Source organism: Canis lupus, chromosome 19 (assembly GCF_048164855.1).
Source record: "Canis lupus baileyi chromosome 19, mCanLup2.hap1, whole genome shotgun sequence".
Taxonomy (NCBI): Eukaryota; Metazoa; Chordata; class Mammalia; order Carnivora; family Canidae; genus Canis; species Canis lupus.
The window spans coordinates 33,686,754-33,710,584 of NC_132856.1; the positions used below are offsets into that span (position 1 = coordinate 33,686,754).

The 23,831-nt window shown below is 48.8% G+C and overlaps 2 protein-coding genes across 20 annotated transcripts in view; both read left to right on the forward strand.

Moving 5' to 3' along the window:
* The window catches only part of FAM107A (family with sequence similarity 107 member A), a 52,533-nt gene extending 43,249 nt beyond the window's left edge, over nt 1-9,284 (forward strand). For all 3 annotated transcript variants that reach the window (XM_072785679.1, XM_072785680.1, XM_072785681.1), the window contains 3 exons: nt 4,208-4,382; nt 6,079-6,235; nt 6,716-9,284. In XM_072785679.1, coding sequence (XP_072641780.1) covers nt 4,208-4,382; nt 6,079-6,235; nt 6,716-6,823 — 440 coding nt within the window. In that variant the 3' untranslated portion in view covers nt 6,824-9,284. The remainder of the gene's footprint in view (nt 1-4,207; nt 4,383-6,078; nt 6,236-6,715) is intronic.
* An 11,002-nt stretch (nt 9,285-20,286) lies between these two features.
* The window catches only part of ACOX2 (acyl-CoA oxidase 2), a 31,661-nt gene continuing 28,116 nt past the window's right edge, over nt 20,287-23,831 (forward strand). The window contains exons 1-6 of one of the 17 annotated variants that reach the window (XM_072785637.1): nt 20,287-20,615; nt 21,151-21,334; nt 22,117-22,218; nt 22,690-22,766; nt 22,995-23,177; nt 23,582-23,744. In XM_072785637.1, coding sequence (XP_072641738.1) covers nt 23,018-23,177; nt 23,582-23,744 — 323 coding nt within the window. In that variant the 5' untranslated portion in view covers nt 20,287-20,615; nt 21,151-21,334; nt 22,117-22,218; nt 22,690-22,766; nt 22,995-23,017. Of the gene's footprint in view, nt 20,616-21,150; nt 21,335-22,116; nt 22,219-22,689; nt 22,767-22,994; nt 23,178-23,581; nt 23,745-23,831 lie in introns of those variants that run through there. The other 16 variants (XM_072785627.1, XM_072785629.1, XM_072785628.1 and 13 more) reach the window with 16 other exon arrangements.

Sequence of the window (23,831 nt, forward strand, 5' to 3'; positions counted from 1 at the left end):
CCAGATGGGTAGCATTTATTGAGTCCTCAACTCTGTGCTAGGCACTTACCAAGCACCAAGCAGGTATCCCCTCATTTATCTTGCAACAACCTCATGAAGAAGGGTGCTGAACAAGAGCAGCTGTCGCACCTTCTCCCCTCTGCTGTTCTAGTGGAAAGCAACCATATAGACAGTGAGTAATGCGTGGGCATGGCCGTGTTCCAAAGCAGTGGAATTTGGTCCAAAGGCTTAGTTTGTGGACTCCCGCTGCAGGGGAGAGGTAAACTTGCCCGAGGCTAGGAGGGGGCAGAGTCAACATTCCCATCCAGGTCCTCAAGACTCCAGCGTCTACACACCTAAGCTCTGTTCTGCATTTCTCTGGCAACCAGTGAAGCATATCCTCTAGCCTTTTAGCTTTCTCCTCCACCAGCCTGTTCCTCTTCTCTGCCAGCTCTTCCTTTGGGCATTGACCTTTGTCTTTTCGGAGGCGACCTAACACTTTGCCCCATCACGGCCACTTCCCTGACAGTCTCTGATCTCTCAGGATGCCTCAGCTGCCTGGGAGACCTGGCCAGAGCAGCCCTGGGGGCAGATCCCACCTCGGCTCAGGAGGCCCACCCGACCCCCAGGGCAGCCTGGATTTTCTCAGCCCAGCATCTGGGCTTTGTTGAGCAGTCTCCGTTGTTTCAGCACCTATGTGAGGCTCTTCTACGTGGAGGGGCCTCTCTTAATTAAAGTAAAGGGCAGGGAGTCTGGCTCAGGGGCTCTCTAAGCCCTGGAGGGCCCCCACCCGTGTGCCCACAGATCTCACAAGTGTCAGTCCTGGAGCTGGGCACACTAACTGGCCAAGGCAGCGGTTTTCCCAGGCTGCAGTTTTGGTCTGAAGAACCAGCCCCATCCTTCAGAATCCCTGCCTGAACCACCACACCACCCTAGCCTCAGGAAGACAACATCGCCCATGACTAAATGCTGATTTCATTTACAAAATAAATTAAAGGCCTGCAACCGGAGCTGGTCACCGGTTGGACCTGGGTGCAGGACTGACTACAACATACAGGGCCCCTCTTCCGAGCAGGACTCAGCCGGAAGGGTCCTGCTGCTGCGGTGGTGGGGTCAGGCCCCTGGGGGGCAGCCGGCCCAGGAATTAGCTGGTGACCAGTGGGGTGAAGATTCTCAGCCTGGCCAATCAGATGATTTTCCTCTGGAATTTAACAGGAGGGAGAGCCAGTGAGAGTGCCCAGTGGAAGTAAAAGAAACCAAAGTCAGATAAAAATTTCCCAAAACCTGCTGACAGTTTTTTCCCCACACACACACCAGGGAGAATGACCTTTTTAAAAATCGAATGAGACGCGATCTTTCCCCGGCTTGAACCCACCCGTCCACCCTCACACCAAACACTCTCCCTGTCACTCACGCACACCACTCCAGACACACTATGCTTTTTTGTTCCTTGAACAGACCAAGCTTGTTCAAGGTACATGAGTCACAACATGCTGTTCCTTGCCTCTGCTCCAGGCTCCCTCCTTCTCCTCAATCCCCAGATCTGAAATGTCACCTCCTCCGAGAGACCCCCCCGCCCTGCAAAGTGCACCTGGCGGGAAAGTGGGTCCTCCTGTTAGTCTCTATCCCAGCCCCCTGGTTCCTTCAGTGGGTTCCGGGCAATTTGCAATCATTTGTCAGCAATGCAAGAGCAGGAACCTTGTTTGCTTCATTCACCCTCTGTGTCCAGCATCTACCACAAAACCTGGCAAATTGCAGGAACTCAAAACATATTGTAGAATGAATGAATGATTGTATTGTGTACTTTCCCAATGGTTATTCCTGTTACACAGGAGCTCTTCGTTTTGTGTGCTTACTTAGTATCTGGCCACATTATTGAATTCTCTCGCTAGTTCCAAATGTTTTTCTGTTAAACCGCTTGGGAATTCTGGGTATATAGTGATATCTTAAGCAAATTAATTCTGTCTTCGCCTTTCCTAAAGTTATACAACTTGTGGTTTCCTGCCTTATGGCTTTGGTAACATCCAATACAGTTAGCTATTTCAAAGACAATGTAACTGATGAAAATTATGAAGTTCTGGAAGGTTTGGGACACAAAGGAACTTCAAGCAGGATGAATAGCTAAGGAGCTACAATAGTTACTTAAGTGTGGTGTGATAATGGGCTGGATAGGATGAGAGCTGAGGACACAGGAAGGAAAGAGAACAGCCAAAAGCCACTCAGATAAAGGATTGGTGGGACATGATCATGGGAATGGACATCAAAAGGGGAAAAAAATTCTTCAAGCTCCAGTCTGAATCAGGGTATTCTAGTGCATTGGCTCCCAGACAAGCCCACAGACTAAGAAAATATCCACATTTTTCAGGGGCCCCTGGCTGGTCAGTCGGTAGGGCAAGCAACTCTTGATCTTGGGGGTTGTGAGCTCAAGCCCACACTGGGTGTAGAATTTACTTAAAAAAAAAAAAAAAAAAAGGAAATATCCACATCTTTAAAAGATGAAGGAGCCGATATAGCCAACTGTTTATTTTGTTAAGTGCCCATTTTTAACTATCAAATACTACCACAATCTTTAAAAACCAGGCCAAGAGTTGGGAAGGATAGAACCTGAAAACAGCCTTATGAAGAAAGAGAAGAAAGGAAATTAGAATTCTCATTTTAGAAACAGTTCTGAGAATGTGAATTCAAGGGGAAAAAATTAGCAGATATGTTTTTATGCTCTGACACTTCATCTGGCTACTTCCAAAATATCTTGTAATAATTAACACTTTTTTCCAGTTTACACAGCACCTTTACATATGTGATCTCACTTAATCCTCCAAACAGCACCCTGCAATAGAAATGCCAAACGTGTGTGGTGAGCCACAATTTGTAAAACATAATCTCCCCTTCGATGCCTACATTCCCTGACAGGTCACCTTGCAATTTACACTCTACCAACCCCCCTCCTCCTGTATTTTCCAACCCCACTGAGCTATTACCTACCTCCAGGTTTTTGCACAGACCACCATCCCTATCCAGTTTACTTGGAGAACCCCTGTTTATGTCAGTACTTGGCATATGGTAGATGCTCAACCTTAGAAAAGCAGGATTCATGAAGGAGCAGACCCAATGCCTTAATTTTCACTTTAATTACTGTAAGAAGCTGATGGGCAGGCTGTGTCATCCCCTGGAGACTTTTTCTTAAGAAGTCTTCCTTTCTGTCTGTCTCACTCACACACACGCACACACACGTCTGCATGCACACATACAGACACTTACTTCGGGGCATTGCAAGGATACAGAGCCAGCTTGCAGAGGAGGGAGCCCTTCTGCCTGAATTTCAAGTAAACTGACAAATTTCAAGCTTCTGTGGTGAAAGTAAGACCATCAAGAAGCCAGATATCCACATTAAAGATGACAACCATCCCTTTGTAATTAGAGACATAGCCATCCTGGGATTTCATACTCTCCTCTTTGATCTGGAGAAACTGAAAAACTTGACGCTTCCACAGAGAATTTGGAATTATGGAGAGGGAAACTGGACAATACGGGGTGATACTTCTTTTTGATCACTACACTCATCCAAATTTAACAAATGCATACTGCTCTTTTTAAAAAATCTTTTTCTGATTAAAGCTCACTGAAAAACAGAAACTCAAACATGATTCTTTTTATGGGATATTGTTTTCTCCAAAGTCAGGCCAAAAACATAGGCACATGTCAACCCATACTTTGTAACCCAGTATCATTTCACCTTCACACCCCACTTTATAAACAGCACTTCCAATCCTTACAACAATCCTGTACCCAGGTCTGATTATTTCCATCTCACAAATGAGGAGATCAAGGCTCAGAAGGTGAGGGAGTCTGCCCAGGGCTGTACAGTGGCAGATGACCAGAGTCCATCTAACATCGAAACCCTTCAGCTGGGGCTCAGTCGGTTAAGTGTCTGCCTTTGGTTCAGGTCATGATCTGACTCATGGGATTGAGCCCCACATCGGGCTCCTTGCTCAGCGAGGAGTCTGCTTCTCCCTCTGCCTCTGCCCCTACTCATGCTCTGTCTCTGTCTCCTCTCTCAAACAAAATCTCTCAAACAAAAAGAAAGAAAGAGAGAGAGAAAGAAAGAAAGAAAGAAAGACAGAAACAAAGAAACAAAGAAAGAAACCCTTCAGCTGTGGGGCTCCCCTAGGAGGGGTTAGATTGTAGATCCTGCTCTGACCAACCCCTCCCCTGCCTCCTGCCTCTACAGCCTCGATGTACTCTGAGATCCAGAGAGAGCGAGCGGACATCGGGAGCCTGATGGCCCGGCCCGAGTATAGAGAGTGGAACCCAGAGCTCATCAAGCCCAAGAAGCTGCTGAACCCTGTGAAGGCCTCCCGGAGTCACCAGGAGCTCCACAGAGAGCTACTCATGAACCACAGAAGGTAGGAACAGAGCTCAGTTGCCTCAGCCCGGCAACCATCTCCTCAGGCCTGCTGCGGCTTGCGGAGGTGCCTCTTGTGGAAGGCAGGCCTGATGGTCATGCTGGGTCTCCTGGAGGCTGAAGAGGGCTGAGTGTACCCCACATAGTCACCCACAGAAACTGTGAAAGTCCAGTCCCCAGTGGTCCCCCAAAAGCCCTGCCCTTCTTCCCAGCTACCCACTCATGCCTGTCCTCCACAAACATTTACTAAGCACCTACTATGTGCCAGGCACTGCATCCAGACCTGGCATACAAGAAGGAACAGGACCCAGTTCCAGCCCTGAGAGTGGGGATGGATGCATAACCATGCAGTATGATGAGGGCATAAATGGGCCTGGAACCTCAGAGGAGGCACCTAGGAGTAGTCCAAGGTGACTTCACGGAGGAGAGGATCCCTAACAGCTAACACCTGAAGGATGGGCAAGAGTCAGCCAGACTAGGAGGTGGGCATCGGCGGGGGGGGAAGCAAGTATGTTCCCAGCAAAGGGAAGAGCATATGCAAATAGGCTGGAAACACAAGTAGCTCAGGGTGTTTGCAGCATGGATTTTGAGGTTGGCCAGAGGAGATGTGCTGGCCAGGGAAGGGTCTCAAGCAGGAATCACAGAGGGGGCATGAGTGGAGCAGGGGTGCAGTGAAAGAGCAGGCTTGAGATGGCAGGGCTGGAATTCAGCAAATGAAGGAAGGTGGGGGAGGCCTGGGAAATACCTCCCAGCTGGCTGGCACCAGGCCGAAGGCCGTGGCGCCTCCGCAGCTCCCTCTACTGGCACATTCTGGAGTTGGCGTAGGCTAGGATTCTCGTATTTTCAGCTCTGTGCAAGACCTTCCAGCAGGTGTCATTTTGTATCCACAGTGGGTTCTTTTTTCCTTGCTTAGTATATATATATCATGTGTATTTTCTCCGAATGTTTTTTAGAGTCATCCCTTTTAATGTAAAAAAAATACTCCCACGATAGAAAAAAAAAGCCTAAAAGACAAATCATATTTATATTTATATTTATATTTATATTTACAATACAAAACAGACCAAAAAATATATACATATCACTTATAAATCCATAAGGAAGAAAATGAACAAAGGCGGGTATAGTCAGTTTACAAAAGAAATGCAAATGTCTGGTACACATCTCAAAGGCTGTTGTTCATGTAACTAATAATCAGAGAAACAGAAATGAAAACCAGGTATTATTTCTTGCCTACCAGATCCTAAAATATAAAAAGACTGCATGGTGATGGTGGGGAGGAGTAGATGCTCTTGTACACTGATGACAGAGTATAAATTAGGTAACCTTTCCTAGGGGGCAGATGGAAATATATATCCAAACCCTTAAAAAGAGCCTGACAAAGCAATTCCACCTTTAGAAACTTATCCAGGGAACGTAACCAGAAATAACACAGAACCTGGCCTCTGCAGTCAGACGGGCCTGGGTGCTCATGCTCGCTGAGCCCCTTCATAGCTGTGACCTGGACTGGTGTCTTAAGTCCTAGGAGCCTCATTTCCCATCTCCGGATAACAGGACAGGAATGGGACCACGTCCCAGGGCTGCCAGGAGGGTTGTACTGACAGGATGGTATAGGTAGGTGTCACTACAGGGTGCAGCCCTGAGACTGGGCGGGGCAAGGGGAGAGTTGGGGTCACCTGACGGCTCCCTCCACCCAGGGGCCTGGGCGTGGACAGCAAGCCGGAGCTGCAGCGTGTCCTGGAGCACCGCAGGCGGAACCAGCTCATCAAGAAGAAGAAGGAAGAGCTAGAAGCCAAGAGGCTGCAGTGCCCCTTTGAGCAGGAGCTGCTGAGACGGCAGCAGAGGCTGAACCAGGTGGGTGCGGAGCCTGGCCCAGGGAGGAGCCCTGCCTGTGGTCGCAGCTGGCAAGAGGGAGGAGATGAAGCAAAATGAGGCCTAAACCAGCAGTCCACCACGGGCTCAGGTCCTCACTCTGCCACTCACTCCGTGTGACTGAACCAGTGGCTTTCCCTCCCTGACCCTGGGTTCCCTTATCAGCCCAGTCGATTGCACGCTGATCCTGATCTCATTCTCACTATGTGTCTGCGAGCCAGGCAGCGTTCCCATTTTAGAGATGAAGAACCGGAGGCCCAGGTGAGGCAAGTGATTTGCACCAGGCTTCACAGCAAAAACTTAGTCTCCTGCCTGGTCACCCCAGCTACCAAGGCTGGTGGCAAAGCTGATCCCTGGTTCTGTTTCCCCAGAGAGGATCCTTGGTCCAAACACTGTGGTTTGGGGAATAGGAATTCCCCCGAGCCACACCCACTTTACACCTCTACTTCTTCTCTCCTTTAGCTGGAAAATCCACCAGAAAAGGAAGAGGACCATGCCCCCGAATTTATCAAAGTTAGGGAAAACCTGCGGAGAATCACCACGATAACCAGTGAAGAGAGAGCCCTGTAGGGCCAGGTGGGGGAAGCTCTGGTCCACGAAACCGCCCCCCTCCCAGGCCATCACACCCTCCTCCAGCCCTTCTGTATCCAGCAGCCCTGGGTCCCCAGTCTCGGGCCATCTGTGATGTTCATGCTTACTCTTGTGAAATGCCCCAGCAGGCTTGGACCCCCCTTCCCACCCACCAAGAAGCTGGGGGCCCCAAAGCTCCCAGCTTCTTCCTTCTGAGCATTCACCGCTTCTCCAAAAGGAAGCTGCTGCTCAGAAAACATTCCCAAGGCACCTCTCCCTGAAGGGGCTTCTGAGCTCCGCTGAGATTTTTCTGGCAGAATTGGGAAGGAAAGAAAGGCACCTCTTTGGCCCAACTAGCCCTCCGTTTTGCCCGTGCCTCATGGGCCCTGCTCTCAGAAAACTTCCCTGACTGTGGTTTACCTGCAGCCAGGTGTGGGGCAGCTAAGTGCTGCAGGTCAGCTTGAAAGCCAGCTGAGGGCAATCTGGTTCAAGTGCAGCTGCCCTGGTGAGGAAGGGCGGGGCGGCCCACCGGGCAGCCTTGGGGCTCCCTCCTGCCAGATTGCAAGACCACCACCGAGGACAGCTTCCCCTACACCATGCTTTCGCTCTCTCCTCTCCAAAACCTCCCTGTCTGGGCCTTGTAAGGGCATCTAACCAGGGCTGCAGCCTTCCTGCTCCCAGAAGTCTAGAACAGTGCTTCTCAAACTTTATTGTGCCTGCGAATCACTGGGGATCTTGTTACAGTACAGCTTCTGATTCAGTCGATCTGGGGTGGGGGCTGAGAGTTCGCATTCCTAACCAGCTCCTGGGCTGCTGGTCTGAGGCCCACACTGTAAGCAGCCACACATGGTAAATAGTGGAAACATGATCCCTGAAGCCACCTCTGCCCCCTAACTAACTGCCATGAATCTCTGCCCTGGGGGTGCCCTGCCTCTGCAGCCCCAGGGGCTCTCCATAATCCACCCCCTTCCAGGGCCCCAGACCTTGGAAGAGAGTTGCCGAGCAAATTATATATCGGTTGCATAATTGTCATTGACACTGGAGAGGTATATCATTGCCAATCTGCATTTTCTTACCACACTGTTCTGATGTAACTCTAGCCAAAAGGAATTTTTGTTTTGTTTTGTTTTACCTTTTCCTAAAGCCTACGGAGAACAAATATAGAGTGATTTCCAGTGGGTTTCTGGAAATATGAACACTGGTCTGAAGACCCCACTGCTACCCTTACAGACTGGCTCCTCTGAGTCCGCAATTCCATCCCCTGCTCCAACTCCCTACTCGGTTTCTACTACCTGAGCCAGCTCCAGTGAATTCACTTACTCTTCCTCAAAAATCCCTCCCCACAGGAGACCAAGTGTTGCAACATTTTGCTTCTATCCCATTGTTAAAGATTCAGAGAATAAACCAGGCTGGTTGTGTCCGCCCTCCCCACTCCCCGTGAAGAATAAAATCCCCACCTCTGACTTTGCAAACCTATCATTTAAGGTGATAGGACAGTACTAGAAAAGCATTTCCTTTCACCCCTCAAAACTGCGGGGGGACAAAGCTGCCACTGGAATGCTATTTTATTCTTGGACCAAAAGTGGGACGTTCAGGAGGAAAGGGGTCATCCTGGTCTTCACTCCTAACTGAGTGGTTTGAGGATGACCAAAGATGTTGCTCTTTTCATGCGTGGGTGCCAGCCATTGTGTAAATAGACATGCTGTGTGCTTGTGTGTGTGTGTGTATAAATGTAAGTGAGGCTCTAAAAGGCCCTTGAACGTGTCTTAATGAGAACGTGGTGATGCTATTTTAGATGTCTGCCAGGTGAGAGCAATGCTAAAGCACAATCCCCAAATAAAGACCACCATTTCCCCAAAGAAGTCTCCCCAGCAGTCTGTGTGGTGTTCAGACATATGAAGAGAAGCAAGACAGCATCTAGGACGGAGTAGGCCCCTCAGAGAGAATACTTGAGACTTCACTCAGTGGCCCCCAGAGGTGCTCCATGGAGAAGGCAAGCCATGGGGATGAAACCCCACATGGTCTAGTGGAACCATGGCAGCCACCCATGTACATTCCCCATGGTCGGTCCCAGCCCCTTCATTCCAGTTGCCTCCCACTGTAGAGGTTGTAAATCCCAATTCCCACTGTTCCAGCTTCCTTTGCAGCTTGGGGTGACAAGTGACCAGGTATGGCCAGTGCAATTTAAGAGGCAGTCTTACAGGGGCTTCTGGGAAAGTTTATGCTTTTCTGATAAAAGAGGCAGACATGGGTAACACCTCTCTGCCCCTCCATTCTTCCTGCCTTGATTGAGGATGTGATGCCTGGAGCCCCAACAGCCACCTTGCTACAATGAGAAAAAGGCCAAGAGAATCTCACAGACACTGACCTACCCTACCATCATTTGACCAAGCTGATGCCGGCAGCCATACTCCTTCAGAATTCTTGTAAATAAAGTGAAAATCCCCTTTGTTTAAAGCCATTGTTGGTCAGTCTCTGTTACTTGCACCCAGAGTATTTCTGAATACCAGCCCCCATGCCTAGAATGACCAGCAGACTATACTGAAAATCCAGATTCTTCCTTCCCATTAGAGATCAAATGGAGGGGCTCCTGGGTGGCTTAGTTGGTTAAGCATCCAACTCTTGATTTCAGCTCAGGTCATGATCTCAGGGTTGTGGGATGGAGTGTACTCACACACGCATGCACATCCTCTGTCTCTCTCTCAAATAAATAAACAAATCTTTAAAATAGTTAATTATTTTTTGAAAAAAGAAACTCTTTGGACTAGGATCCCTGGCAGCGATGCCTGAGATCTGTTTTTCTGTATCTTCTCCACATAGCCCACGCACCGGCCTGAGAACTGGTATTCGGGCATCTTTAATTCACACATCATTCAGTAGGGATTCGCCGAGTGCCCACCCTGTGCAGGAAGCATGCTGTGTGCTGGAGGCACAGTGGGAAGCAGGACGTGTTTGGATTACTGCAGTGGCCTCCTCCTAACTGGGCTCCCGGCTTCTGCCCTGGCGCCTACAGCCTACTCTCAAGAGTGCGGCCAAAATGAGCCTGTTAAAATCTAAGGCTGGTCTTGCTACTCCTCTGCACAGAGCCCTCCCTTGGCCTCCGGGAGCATCCCTCCTGCCACCTGGAAGGCCCTGCCTGTCCAGCTCCCTCTTAACCTCCCCCCTCCTCCCCTCTGCCCTCTCCTCCACTCGCACAGCTCTGGCCAGTCCGGCCACCTCACGTCACCACCATCTAAGTTCCACGCATGGCCTTTTCACCAGTTGTCCATCAGCCAGGAGCGTTGTTACAGTCCTCTCCTCCACTTTCTTCAGGGCTTTTTATTATGCTCTTACTAAATGAGGTCCTCCGTGGTCAACCCATCTGAATCACAGCATCTCCTACAAACTTCCTATCCCTTCCTTCCCTGTCTTGTTTTTCCTCCTCACCATTTGCCACCATCAGACACATATTATTATTATTTTTTTTTTTAGACACATATTATTTTACCTGTTTATCTTGCGTGTTTCCCCTAGTGATAATGTCAGCTCCATGAGGGCAGAGCTGTTTGTCTGTCTTGTTTATGGCTGAGTCCCAGATGGCCGTCTTCCCTCCTCCTTCCCCACCAGCTGGTGGCCCAGCTTGTGCCAATCGGGCAGATGGGGCTCCAGGAACAAGAATCCAGCCCCATCCCACTCACGACTTTGAGAAAAGGCAGTGGCCAAATAGGGCATGGGGCTAAGGGCACAGGTGCTCAACTCATATTTGTGGGATAAGCGAATAAGTGAGAAAGCACTTCTCCTGCTGCAAGACCTCTAGCCTCCTCCCAGCTTTGGCCTTCCCGCTGCCATCATCTTCTTGCCTCCTTCAATTTGACCCTGGCCCAGAGATATCAGTTTGAACTAAAAGCTTTCCTTTGGCCTCTTGGGTTTTGGTCAGGACACCTGGGCCCTTCTGGCATTTGCACCTACAAGACCAACGTTGGTGCCATGTGGGCATCCAGGGAGTTAAAGTACCCCTGAAAGCAGAGGTCGGGTCATCACCAAGTCCTGTGGGCCCTAGAGAAGGAAAGGGTTGCTGCAGGAGCTCTGACATCAGACTCTACCCTAAAGCAGAATGAAGAGCAGCAAGCCTCTTCTAACTGAGCACCACCCCCCCCCCCCCCACCTCACACCTGCCAGACCACAGGTCCCAGTCTGGGTTTGGGGAGAACCTTCTTCAGTGGCAGACCAGCACAAAATACAGCACATGGGAGATAGACAGGAGGCCTTCGGAGGCGAAGGGACTCTCCCTCCCTGATTCTGCAGTATGTACTCCAGGGGATTCCTCAAAACCCAGCTTTTGCTGGGCAGCCTCCCTACACTTGAGATGGTACAAATTCCAAGCCCCAAGAGGGAAGGCACCCTGTCTGACTCTGCTTACCGTTGCCCATACCAACCCAGAAAAAAAAAGTTCAAAAAGTTGTGAATGGGTGTCAATTATGATATATGGAAGGCCAGCAATGTCACCGGTCATGACGATTCGGTGCCATTCTCACTCAGACTAACTAAACAACATTTAGGTAAATTAAAAGACCTGCCTGACAAAACATTGCCTGGGGAAAGACAAGATTCACACAGAGCCATCTGTCTGCAGAGTCCACATTTTCTCCACTATAGCTAGACCTTTCTCTTTGGAAGGGCTCAGAGGAGGGCCCTGTGCCAATATGACGTTTTGTCATGAGATTTGATGACCTATTTCACCCTCTCTTTGTCTGTTTGAACTTGAGGGATATGGCCTTCAGCCATAAAAAATAGATTCAGGCCAACATAAATGGATATTACACCCCCACCTCCAAAGCCACAATCTTGGGGACCAACCAACAGGTTAGTATATACCATCGAAGTGGGATTCCTGCCCCCTTGCTGGACTGGACCTTTGGTTGAACAGTAACCTAAATAACTTGGTGTTTCAGGGCCCTATTCCCAGACCCATCAACCCCCAGCCACCCTGCTCCCACCAGGGCCCTGCCTCACGGTGCCCCTTCTGTAGGGCCTCACAAGAACAAAGCCCGAGCCTCCCTCTGGCTGCCTGCCCTCATCCCAGCCATCAAACTATTATCTGAGTTGATTGGCAGGCACTCACCTTGAGAGGACACTGAGTACTCATCTACTTCTCAGAAAGGAGTCAGAGAGAGATGACCAAGATTTCCCAGTAAAGCACCCTGATAACAACTCCTCTGGGCTTCCTGGCACTAGCTAAGTGAGTGGGGCTCCCCCCTCCAAGGAAGGGCTTCACATGGGTCTAGGGCACTTATGCTCACCCTTTTGGGGGCCTGACCTAAAATACTCATCCCCCACTGCAAGGCTGCCCTCTACAGAAGATAAATCCTGTGCCCAGACCTGTATTCAAGCCCCAGTTCAATCCTAATCACTACTTGCCACAAGGCTCAAAAACTTGATGGACCACATTTACCACATCTGTGACACAGGTAATGATAATTGAACATTTAGTATCTGTGCCAGGGACTGGGCTATTTGTACTTTATATGAATTCTCTCGATTAATCCCCCAGGACTGTCATTACATCCATTTTCCAGGTGAAGAATCCAAAGTGTAGGGAGGCAAAGCCACGTCCCAAAGGCACACGCTCAGCAGGTGGTGGAAGCGAGATGTGAACCCACGTCTGCCTGACTGCAGCCAGAGAATTTATCCTGGCAGCACTTGCTGGTGGAGGCTGCAGAGGATGTTTTGCAAAGCACCCACATTCAAGCGTTCCCATCTGTTGCCAAGAAACACCCCGCAAGAACACTGAGGCCCAGTGGCCTTCCTGCTTCCTCCTTCCCTGCCAGCAGGTAGTCCTGCCGGCACCCTATCTGGCAGACTGGGCCCCAGGGACAAGAATCCAGGCCCATCCCAGTCACAGCTTTAAGAAAAGACAGTGGTCAGTGGGAGACAGGGGTTCATATGCCTGCCCTTGGCCCAGGAAGTTTCGTGAAGGAGCAGAAAGGAGAGAAATCTGCATTGAGCATCCACTGTATACCTTGCAGGTCCTAAAATGTGAGACACCAGATAGAAAATGCCTAGCCGGGGGCCTGGCCCGTTTCAAGGGATGGAAGAGCCTTCTCCCTCTCTCCCACTCTCCCTCTTAAAGATACAATGACGGGTGGTGCAACATGACTGTTAGGAGTTCAGGCTACAAAGTCAGACTGCAGATTGGGGAGGGAGCCCGCTCTGCGCACTCTCCAGTGGGTGACCTCAGACGAGTTATTTAACATCTCTCTCTGAGTTGTCTGTTAAGTGAGGGTTCCCATAGTGCCAGCCTCATGGGTAGCTGAGAGGACTGAGTTAGCAGATATAAAATGTCTGGTGGGGCACCTGCCTGGCTCAGTCAGAAGAGCATGGGACTCTTGATCTTGGGGCCATGAATTTGAACCCCACGTTGGGTGCAGGGATTACTTAAATAATTAACTTTTTTTTAATTTTCTTTTTTAAAGATTTTATTTACTTATTCATGAGAGACAGAGAGAGAGAGAGAGAGAGAGGCAGAGGGAGAAGCAGGCTCCATGCAGGGAGCCTGACGTGGGACTCGATCCTGGGACTCCAGGATCATGCCCTGGGCCGAAGGCAGGTGCCAAACTGGTGAGCCACCCAGGGATCCCCTAACTTTCTTTTTTTTAAGATTTTATTTATTTATTCATGAGAGACACAGAGACATAGACGGAGGGAGAGGCAGTCTCCTCTCAGGGAGCCCCATGTGGGACTCAATCCCAGGACCAGGATCACACACTGAGCCAAAGGCAGATGCTCAACCGCTGAGCCACCCAGGTGTCCCAAATAATTAACTTTTTTTTAAAGATTGTATTTATTCATTTTTAGAGGCAGAAGGAGTAGAGAGGAAGGGAGAAGGACAAGCAAACTCTAAGCCAAGCGTGGAACAAAACTAGGGGCTGGATCCCACCACCCTGAGATCACGACCCGAGCCAAAATCAAGAGTTAGACACTCAAATGACTGAGCCACCTAGACTCCCCAATAATTAATCAATTTTTGTAAAGTGTTTGGCAAATACAGCCAAGTGCCAGCACTCAATAATAGTTTGTTTTCATATTCCATGTCCCTGCTAGTTTCCCTGGTCATATCTGTCATTGACCTTCAAGTCATATTTCCACTCGTTTATTTCTCTTGGCCCCTAAGCTTGTCTGGCATCCATCCCTCCCTGTGGCTGGCCACCCCAAGAGCCCTTGCCCTTCTCCCAGTCACCCATTTTGGGAGAGGTGTCAACCCATACCTTTTTAGACTCCAATCCAAATTGAGGGACTTTCTAAAAAAATACCTGACGGGGACACCTGGGTGGCTCAGGTGGTTGGGCATCTGACTCTCTGTTTTGGCTCAGGTCATGATCTCCTGGTTCTAGGATCCAGCCCTGTGTCAGGCTCTGCACTCAACACAGCATGTGCTTTTCCCTCTCCCTCCCCTTCTGTTCCTGCTCTCACTTGTAGGCACACTCTCTCCCTCTCTCTCTCTCAGATAAATAAACAAAACCTTAAAGAATAAATAAAAATAGGGACGCCTGGGTGGCTCAGCGGTTGAGCATCTGCCTTCAGCTCAGGGCGTGATCCCGGAGTTCCAGGATGGAGTCCCACATTGCGCTCCCTGTATGGAGCCTGCTTCTCCCTCTGCCATGTCTCTGCCTCTCTCTCTCTGTGTCTTTCATGAATAAATAAATAAAATCTTGAAAAATAAATAAATAAATTAATTAATTAATTAATTAAAAATAAAATAATGCCTGATGGTACTCACCATATGTCAAGGTCATAAAAGACCAAGATTGAGGAGCTATACCAGTTGGAGAAGACAGGAAAACTAAAGACAATGAAGGATCCCGAACTGGATCTCGAACCAAAAAAGGGGCATTCATAGGAAAACTGGCCAAACACTATGTGCAAAATAAGTCACTAACTCAGCAGGATTTCAAACTCTGAACATTCCAGAGACAGGACAGGCCCTTGAAGCTCCTAGAAGATAAGCTCTAAGTTCTTGGAATATCCTGCCTAAAAAGAGTGTCTCTGTATACCTGGGGCCCTGGGTCACTACAGGCAGTTTGCACTACCAATGTGTTTTATGTAGCTCCAAGGGCCCTGCTGTATCAGTTTGGCCTCTGGAGGGCTAGGTACTAAGTAGTTAAATGACTGAGTAATCAGCAGCCCATTCCTCTGTGACAGATACCCAAGAACCCTGGACACAAAGTCTGAGATGAGCTTCTCTGGTTATCAGCATTTTATGTGTGTTGTCATGCAGGGAGAATTAAAGGCCATCCTTAGAGTACCACTGGGAAGGGACAACTGGGAGCTCATGCCTGGTCTTTCCTGGACTCTATCCTATATGCCTTTTTCCTTTGCTGATTTTAATCTATATCATTTTGCTGTACTAAACCAAAACCATAAGTATAACAGCTTTTGTGAGTTCTGTGAGTCTTTCTTGCAAAGCATTGAACCTGAAATTGGTCTTGGTGACCTTCCAACACACTCAAGTAAGTTTTGAAGATAAGTTAATAGTATTGGGTTCAATAACCACACTATGGTTATGTAAGCTTTAACCCTGGAGGAGGCCGTGGGGAAGTGATCCAGAAACTATTTACTATATTTAACAACTTTCTGAAAGTCTAAAGTTATTTCAAAATAAAAAGTTAAGGGAAGCCTGGGTAGCTCAGTAGTTGAGCGTCTGCCTTCAGCTCAGGTCATGATTCCGTGGTCTCAGGATCGAGTCCTGCATCAGGCTCCCTGTGTGGAGCCTGCTTCTCCCTCTGCCTGTGTCTCTGCCTCTCTCTCTGTGTCTCTCATGAATAAATAAATAAAATATTTTTTAAAATGAATAAACAAATAAATAAAATAAAAGGTTAAAACACAAAGAATAGAGAAAGATGAGATGATCATTGTTAAAGCTGGGTGTTAGATACACGTGGATTCATTATATTGTTCTCTCCACTTTTTTTAAAAGATTTTATTTATTTGAGAGAAAGAGAGCACAGGTGGGGGTTAGGAAAGAGCAGAGGGAGAGGGAGAAGCAGACTCCTTGCTGAGCGGGTGGGATCCCAGGAGCCCAAGATCATGACCTGAGCTGAAGACAGATGCTCAATCGACTGAGCCACCCAGGCACCCTGTTCTCTCCATTTTTGTATGGATTTGAGTTTTTTCAAAGTAAAACAAAAACAAAAACAACTTAAGCTAGAGAATTGAATAGTTTGGAGTGACAATTTAAAATAATCACATACAAAACATATAGAGAGGGTCAACTCCAAAGTTGATGAAGAAATTATTTAAACATGGAATTTGGAGAACCTGGGTGGCTCAGTGTTTGTGCACCTGTCTTTGGCTCGGGTTGTGATCCTGAGGTCCTGGGATCAAGTCCTGCATCAGGCTCCCCACAGGAAGCCTATGTCTCTGCCTCTCTGTGTGTGTCTCTCATGAATAAATTTTAAAAACCTCTAAAAAAAAATCTTAAAAAAATAAATAAACATGGAATTTATCAACTATTAAAAGAATGTCAAAGCTTAGTCTAAAAACAATCAAGATGTGAAAACTATGGCCGAAGCTGGAGATGGCAAAGTCACCAAGTCTGCCCAGAAAGCTCAGAAGGCTAAATGAGTATCATCCCCAAACCTGGCACCCCAGTCTTAATCAGTGGTGGAAGAATGGTCTCAGAACTGTTTGCGTCAATTGGCCATTTAAGTTTAATAGTAAAAGACTGGTTAATGATAACAATGCATCATAAAACCTTCAGAAGGAAAGAAGAATGTTTTGTGGACTATTTGTGGGGGTTTGTGTGTGTGTGTGTGTGTGTGTGTGTGTGTGTGTGTGTGGCAGTTTTAAATTATTAGTTTTTAAAATCAGTACTTTTTAATGGAAACAACTTGACCAACAATATGTCACAGAATTTTGAGACCCATTAAAACAAAAGTTTAATGAAAAAAAAAAAAGAAGAAGAAAGAAAACTATGGCCGAGAGGTATTTAAATATTAAATATCATAAGACACAGCACAAGTCCTTGGCAAAGACCAGTTTGGGACACAGAACTTGCCTGTCTGAAAAGTAGGATCAAGGCCATCTCCCTGCAGCCATCACCTGTGTCAGGCCATTGTTAAAAGCAATAGGGGATCCAGGGCCAGCCCCCCAGTCCCAGCAAGATCTTCTGGGTAACATTCCAAAGCATGCATCCTGCCTCCTCCTCAAGACACAAGCTTGACACTACCTCAGGGACACAGTGGGAAGGTGAGAGGCCCCTTACTGAGCAGATAACCATCATCACAGATGGGAAGGCCAAGATCTAGGAGAAGAGAGCACCTGCCCAGAATCACCACATCTCAGAAGTACTGCCAAAACAGGTACTCTGGCTCTCTTGACTTCTTTCCCAATCTTGTACAAATAGGTAAAGAGTTAGAAAACCAGGTTCAAATTCCACCTCTGTATCATACTTATTGTGCAAACCTCGTCAAATGACAACATCTCTCTGGGCTTGTTTCCTCTTCTGCAAAATGAAGAGAGGTATCCTACTTTCCACGGTTGTTATGCAGTGGAGGTTGCGGTAACCTATAAACATCCCATCCCACTCACAGAGACCTGGTTCCGCTCTGGGTCTCACCCCAAGCAGTGCTCAATGTACTATAGGTAGTCCAAAATATTTATTCAGGGAATTAAGGTTAGAGGCATATGAATACTAATGCTAAGCATAAGACAAGCCAATTTTTTTTAAGATTTTATTTATTCATGAGAGATACAGAGAGAGAGAGAGAGAGAGAGAGAGAAGCAGAGACACAGGCAGAGGGAGAAGCAGGCTCCATGCAAGGAGCCTGACATGGGACTTGATCCTGGGACTCCAGGATCACGCCCTGGGCCAAAGGCAGACACTCAACTGCTGAGCCACCCAGGTGTCCCAAGACAAGCCAAATTTTAGCACAGGAACATAAGAGAAAAGTCATTCACCCTTTCATAGAAAAACCACCTATGGGAAGACTTTTAAGCTCCTTGGATATTAACAATTTGAGTTCCTCAAGGGCACAGGATGAGGAACCCTCTTCATCCAAGAAAGGCTGCAGAAAGACCAAGGTCACTTTGGAAATCGAGCTGGGTACACAGCTTTTTGGTACAAGTAGTCCCAAAGGAATCCCCAGCTTTGAGATTGGAGGCCTGAGTCTCATGTCGAGGTATACCAGTGTGTACAAATAGAGTGGACACAAATACATACCCACTCCTACCTTTTAAAACAATGCTGAAACTTTAAAGTCCTTCACTGCTAACCTTTGTTTATTCATTCATCCACCAAATAGTTGTTGAACACCTACCCTGAGCCAGGCCCTGGTTTGGGAACAGGACTGTATTGGTGACCAAGAGCCACACAGTCTTTGCTTTCATTGGTGATTTCCACAAAAGCCAATAGGGAAAGAAAAAAATATGCATCACTGTAGTGGGTGTACCAAGAATGTGGTGTCTTGGGACACCTGGGTGACTCAGCAGTTGGCCGTTTGCCTTTGGCTCAGGGCATGATCCTGGAGTCCCAGGATCAAGTCCCACGTTGGGCTCCCTGTATGGAGCCTGCTTCTCCTCTCTCTGCTTGAGTCTCTGCCTCTCTTTCTGTGTCTCTCATGAATGAATAAATAAAAGCTTAAAAAAAAAAAAAAAAGAGTGTGGTATCTTTTTCTAACACCAATGTGTGTTTTTTCCACACCAACTAGCAATTCTCCAATACCAACTGGGTGTTCAACAGTTCAGTTCAATTCTTTTTTTTTTTTTTTTTTTTAAGATCTTATTTATTTACTTGAGAGAGAGAACAAGAGCAGTAGGGAGGGGCAGAGGGAGAAGGAGAAGCAGACTCCCCACTGCGCTGGAAGCCAGATGCTAGGCAAGATTCCAGGACTCCAAGATCATGACCTGAGCTGAAGGCAGACTGAGCCACCCAGGGGCCCCCAACTCAGTTCAATTCTGACACCAAATCTTGGGACTAGTGGAGATCTCACAGGTTTAAGGATCAGTCCCACAAGGCTGCCCCCACTTCAAACAACAACTGCAGATCCCAGGGGCCACCTGTACTTCCAAACTACTGGCCATAAATTCAAGGGTGTCCATAACTCCCCACCCCAGGTTCAATAATTTGTTAGAATGACTCACAGAACTCAGGAAAACACTTTACTTACAACTTTGGTTGATTATAAATGATACAACTTGGGAACAGCCAATTAGAAGGAATGCAGAGGACAAGATCTTGGGGGGGAAGGGATGGATGCAGCAGGGAGCTTCCCATGCCTCCTTCCCTGTAACTTCAAGTTCGCCAACTCTCCCCAAAGCACGTTATTTAGGGATTTTTAACAAGGTTTTACTACATAGGTATAAGAGGTTAAATCATTGGCCACTGGTGAGGAGCTGGAGGGTATGCCGGGGACAACTAAGAATGCAACTGCTCTAGTAAAGGCTTGGTCTTTCCAGCAACCAGGCCCCATCCTAAAGCTATCTAGGGGCCTCTGGCCATAAATAAAAAGGATAGAGTCTTATCACTCAGGAGATGGCAAGGGTTTTTAGGGGTTCTGTGCCAGGGACTGAGGACAGAGACCAAATATATACATTTTTTTATTATACCACAAGGGGCAAAAACTTGGACCTAAGGAAGCAGGTCCTGGGACTTCTACTCCAGACTGCAATGACTTCCCAAAACAGTGTGGTGAGATGAAAAGATGAAAAAGGAGCTGGAAAAATAATAAATAAATAAATAAATAAATAAACAAACAAACAAACAAATAATAAAAGAAAAAGAAAGAAAAAGAAAAAGAAAAAGAAAGGAGCTGGACCAGTAGAGCCAGAGAGGCCTGGGAACAGCAGGAGCAGGAAGAGAGGGCAAGAAAGTTTTAAGTTCAACAAAGTTATAAACTCATTAGATGTGATCCTGCATATCCCTTCTAGGTTTTCCTTCTGCTTCCTCCTGTGATTATTGTCTCCCCAGCAGCCCCCCAACCCCAGCCTGGATGCTTCCCGAGGTCAGAGGACTGGTACAGGTGTTTCTTTTGTTTTTGCTTCCTCCTGTCCCACACTGCTTAGATCATGGTGGGGACTTCAAACTATGTATTGATAATAAAGCAAATCAATGCTTCCTGTAAAACCTAAACCCTCACACACCTGCCCATAAATACCTCACCTACAGGCTGCCAGAGAATGGAAATTCCACCATTAAACGTCACTCCTGGGAATTAAGAAGCTCTGTCATGTGGAACCATGAAAACAGTAATAATCCCAAATTACAAATACTCAGTGCTTCAGAGTCCACCAAGAGCTCTTCTTCATAGCCTGTGAATGATAAGAGACCAGGGAAGGGAAGCTCAGAGGTGAAGTAATTCAGTCACATCTGAGGATTTGAGGCTAAGTCTCCGGACGCGGACGCCGGGGGGTGCTGTGGCGTTCCCTTGCGCAGAGGGATGCAGGGTATTCAGGGTACGCATGTTCCGGGAACAGGCTCTGGAACGCAGGCCCAGATGGGCAGAGAGAGGAAGGGCAGGATAAGGCTCAGCAGCTGACACCAGAGCAGTCCCCCCTCCCCCACCACCCTTCCGGGCAGCCCGGGCCCTGGCAAAGGGCACTCACAGCCATCTGAGGGAGGCATGGGGGCAGGACAGAAAAGCCCTGAGCTCAGCCAGGGGCACCGGAGAGCTGAAAGCCTGCCAAGCACAGCTTTCAGTTTTCCAGGTTGCGCCCCATTCTAGGGGAGGAGAAAGTGGGCTGGGCTACCCATAAGAAACCTAGGCCTGCAGCTAGAGAGGCCAGGCCTGCAGGCCAGACACAGGACACAGGTGAGCAGGTGAGCTGGGCCCAGGGACAGGGGTGGGGGTGGGAGGCCCCTGAGGACTGGACCTCCTGAGTAATGACCCTCCTTGAGCTCCTAATGACTCTGAGCACTGCTTGCTTTCATTTCATTTCAACCCCTATCCATTAGGCCCTGCCAGTGGGGCCAGGCCCTGTGCTAAGTGTTAGCGTAACTTGACATAGGCCTCTGCCCTCTTGGAGTTTACGCAGTAGTAGGGGATACAGCAATAAACAAGAACATGAGTGAGTAAATGATTTTGTACATTGGAGAGAAAGCAGAGCAGAGTGAGGGGAATTGGGAATGCTGGGGGAAGGGGCTTGCGATTTTTCTTTTTTAAGATTTCATTTATTTATTCATGAGAGACACACAGAGAGGTAGAGACCTAGGCAGAGGGAGAAGCAGGTTCCCTGCAGGGAGCCTGATGCGGAACTCGATCCCAGGACCCTGGAATCAAGACCTGAACAGATGCTCAACCACTGAGCCACCCAAGTCCTCAATCCCAAGTGAGATTTTATTTTTTTTTTTTAAGATTTTCTTTATTTATTCTTGAGAGAGACACAGAGAGAGAGAGAGAGAGAGAGGCAGAGACACAGGCAGAGGGAGAAGCAGGCTCCACGCAGGGAACCCGACGTGGGACTCGATCCTGGGTTTCCAGGATTACACCCTGGGCCGAAGGCAGGCGCCAAACCGCTGAGCCACCCAGGCTGCCTCAGGTGAGATTTTAAAGAGGGCAGTGAGGTGGGCCTCACTGAGAAGGTGATATTAAGCAAAGACTTGAAGGAGGTAATGAGGGAGCCGAGAGGACACCCGGGGAAAGAGTATTTCAGAAGAAGAATGTTTGAGGCAGGGACTACAACCTGGCAAATGTGGGGGTTGGGGGAGGCCTGGGGTGTCCAGGCACAGCAAGGGGGCAGCAGCAGTCAGGGTGTAGAACAGGAAGATGGGAAGCCAGCTAGGCAGCCTTGCAGGGGTCCAGGGGGCAGATGAGAGGGGCTCCTTGAACGTGCCAGGCCCCTTGTCAGCAGCCCCATGGCCCTGCCACCCCCTCAGGAGGTATCGGTTTGGAAGCCTGCATGCACATCTCACTTGCCGCTTGTGGCTACATGACCTTACAGTCTCCTTCCTTCCCTCCTGACCTCTCTTAAAAGGGTAACAGTAACAGGAGTGCACTTGTAGGGTTGTGGTGGCTGCCGGTGGGAAAGACTGACCACCTGCCTCCTGACAGCTGGGGGCACTCCGTGTTTCCAGTGGGCTGTTGGTGTCAGGAAGGCTTCTTAGAGGAGGGGTCCCCGAAAGGCTGGGTCTCAGTAGGAACACAGGGGTGGGGTTAGAGGGGGAGCAGCAGAGGTGAAGGGTAAGAGGAGAAGGAGGGGAGGGTGGCACCCTGGGGGCAGGGCGAGAGGGGGGTTGTTGATAGGCTGATCCAGGGCAAAGGGCAGGTGGGTGGGGCCGAATGGTTGATGGGCTGGAAGCGTGGAGTCTCTCCCACAAATAGTGGGCAAGGAGCAAATTCCAAGCAGAGGAGGAAAACAATGTGACTGCAGTTTAAGAGCTCAACCTGGCAGCCTGGAGAACAGACAAGCGAGTCTGAGGCCAGGTGAGAAATGGCGGTGGCCAGGGGACAGATTCAGGGATGGAACAAATGGATTTGAGATACTCAAGAAGTAGAATGGACCATACATGGTGGTTGCTTTGCTGTGGGGGAGCAGGGGCTTCTGAGAGCCTGAGGGTTCCCTGAAGGACAGGGGTCCTCCCTGGCTATGGGGGACACACAGGGGTCCCAGGGTAAACACACCCCTCCCCTCCAGCTCCGACGTACCCCCCAAGGCTCACAGAAATGGGTGGAACGAGCCCAGGACTTAGGGGATCAGGTGAATGGGACAACAGGTCCCTTCGTTGAGGCCCCCTGGCAGGGCTGTAGTGGGGACAGAGCATGTGCTTTGTGGTCAGATCCCGTCCAACTCCTGACCACCGCCAGCTGTGTGGCTACAGGCCACATGTGCTCAACCCCACCAAATATTTTTTTCATGTGTGACTTTTAACTGACTTTCTGTGGGAACTCCCCCAGGCAACCCTTATAATACTCGCTACAGTGGACGGAGCACGAGCCCGGTGATTGGATCCCGTCCAAAGCTCAACAAACAGGTACTGTATGTACTACCATTTACCGAGCAATTACTGCACGCATTGCCAGCCAAGTGCCCACAGAGAAGGGGGTTAGGGGTGCAGTGGCCCTCAAATATCCAAGGGGAGTTGCTTTCCTACACCAATCAGCCCCTGGCTGATGCTCAGCTCTGGGCACTTCCTCCTGCACAAAGGCTCTTAGCACCACCCAAGGCTCAGAGCAGCTAGGCCAGAAGTATCTCTCCTCAGGCACCAAGAAGATCCAGGCTAGGATGGGCAGCCCAGTGCACCGAGTGTCCCTGGGGGATACCTGGAGCACGCAAGTGCACCCTGACATAGAGAGTGAGAGGTACATACAGTCCTTCAACGTGGAACGGCTCATCAACATCCTTGATGGAGGTGCCCAGAACACTGCGCTCCGGAGGAAAGTTGGTAAGAGGAAGCTGGGGAGTGAATCATCTGCTTTGTGCCCATATGCTTCTCTTGGAAGAAGAGTCTTTCAAATAACAAATTTTGCTTTCAAAATTCCACTGTTAGAAATTCATTCCTTTGGACTGTTAGACATCTTTAACCAGTCCATATTCCCTGGGCCCATCTGAAGGATAGAAGAGTCCCAGGCAGCAGAAGACCTGGACTCTGGTCCTTATTCTCCCACTGCATAGCTCTGTAACCTTGGACAAGTCACCTTCCCATCTCGGGTGCTCAGTCATTACATCTGTAAAGTGACAATAACGTCTGACTCCCTTTCCACATCCACAAGGCAAGAGGGCGGGAAGATCTGAAGGTGCCAGGAACCTCACTCAGGTCTCTAAGTCCTCTGTTCTCTGTCTCTGAAGAAAGTATCATCCACAGTGACCCAGAGTTTAGCCTGAAGGATAATTATTTCATGACCCAGAATGAACGTTATGAAGCCGCCGTTAAGAGGAAATTCCACCTGCAGACAATAGCAAAGCGCCAGGGCTGGTCGGAAGGCAGTCCTGAATTATATTACAGTTACAGGTACTCACTTCCAGGCCAGCCCCCCAGAGGGGAGTTCACCTGGGATCACCTGGAAAGCCCGAACCCCATGAGAGGGATTTTCCCCAA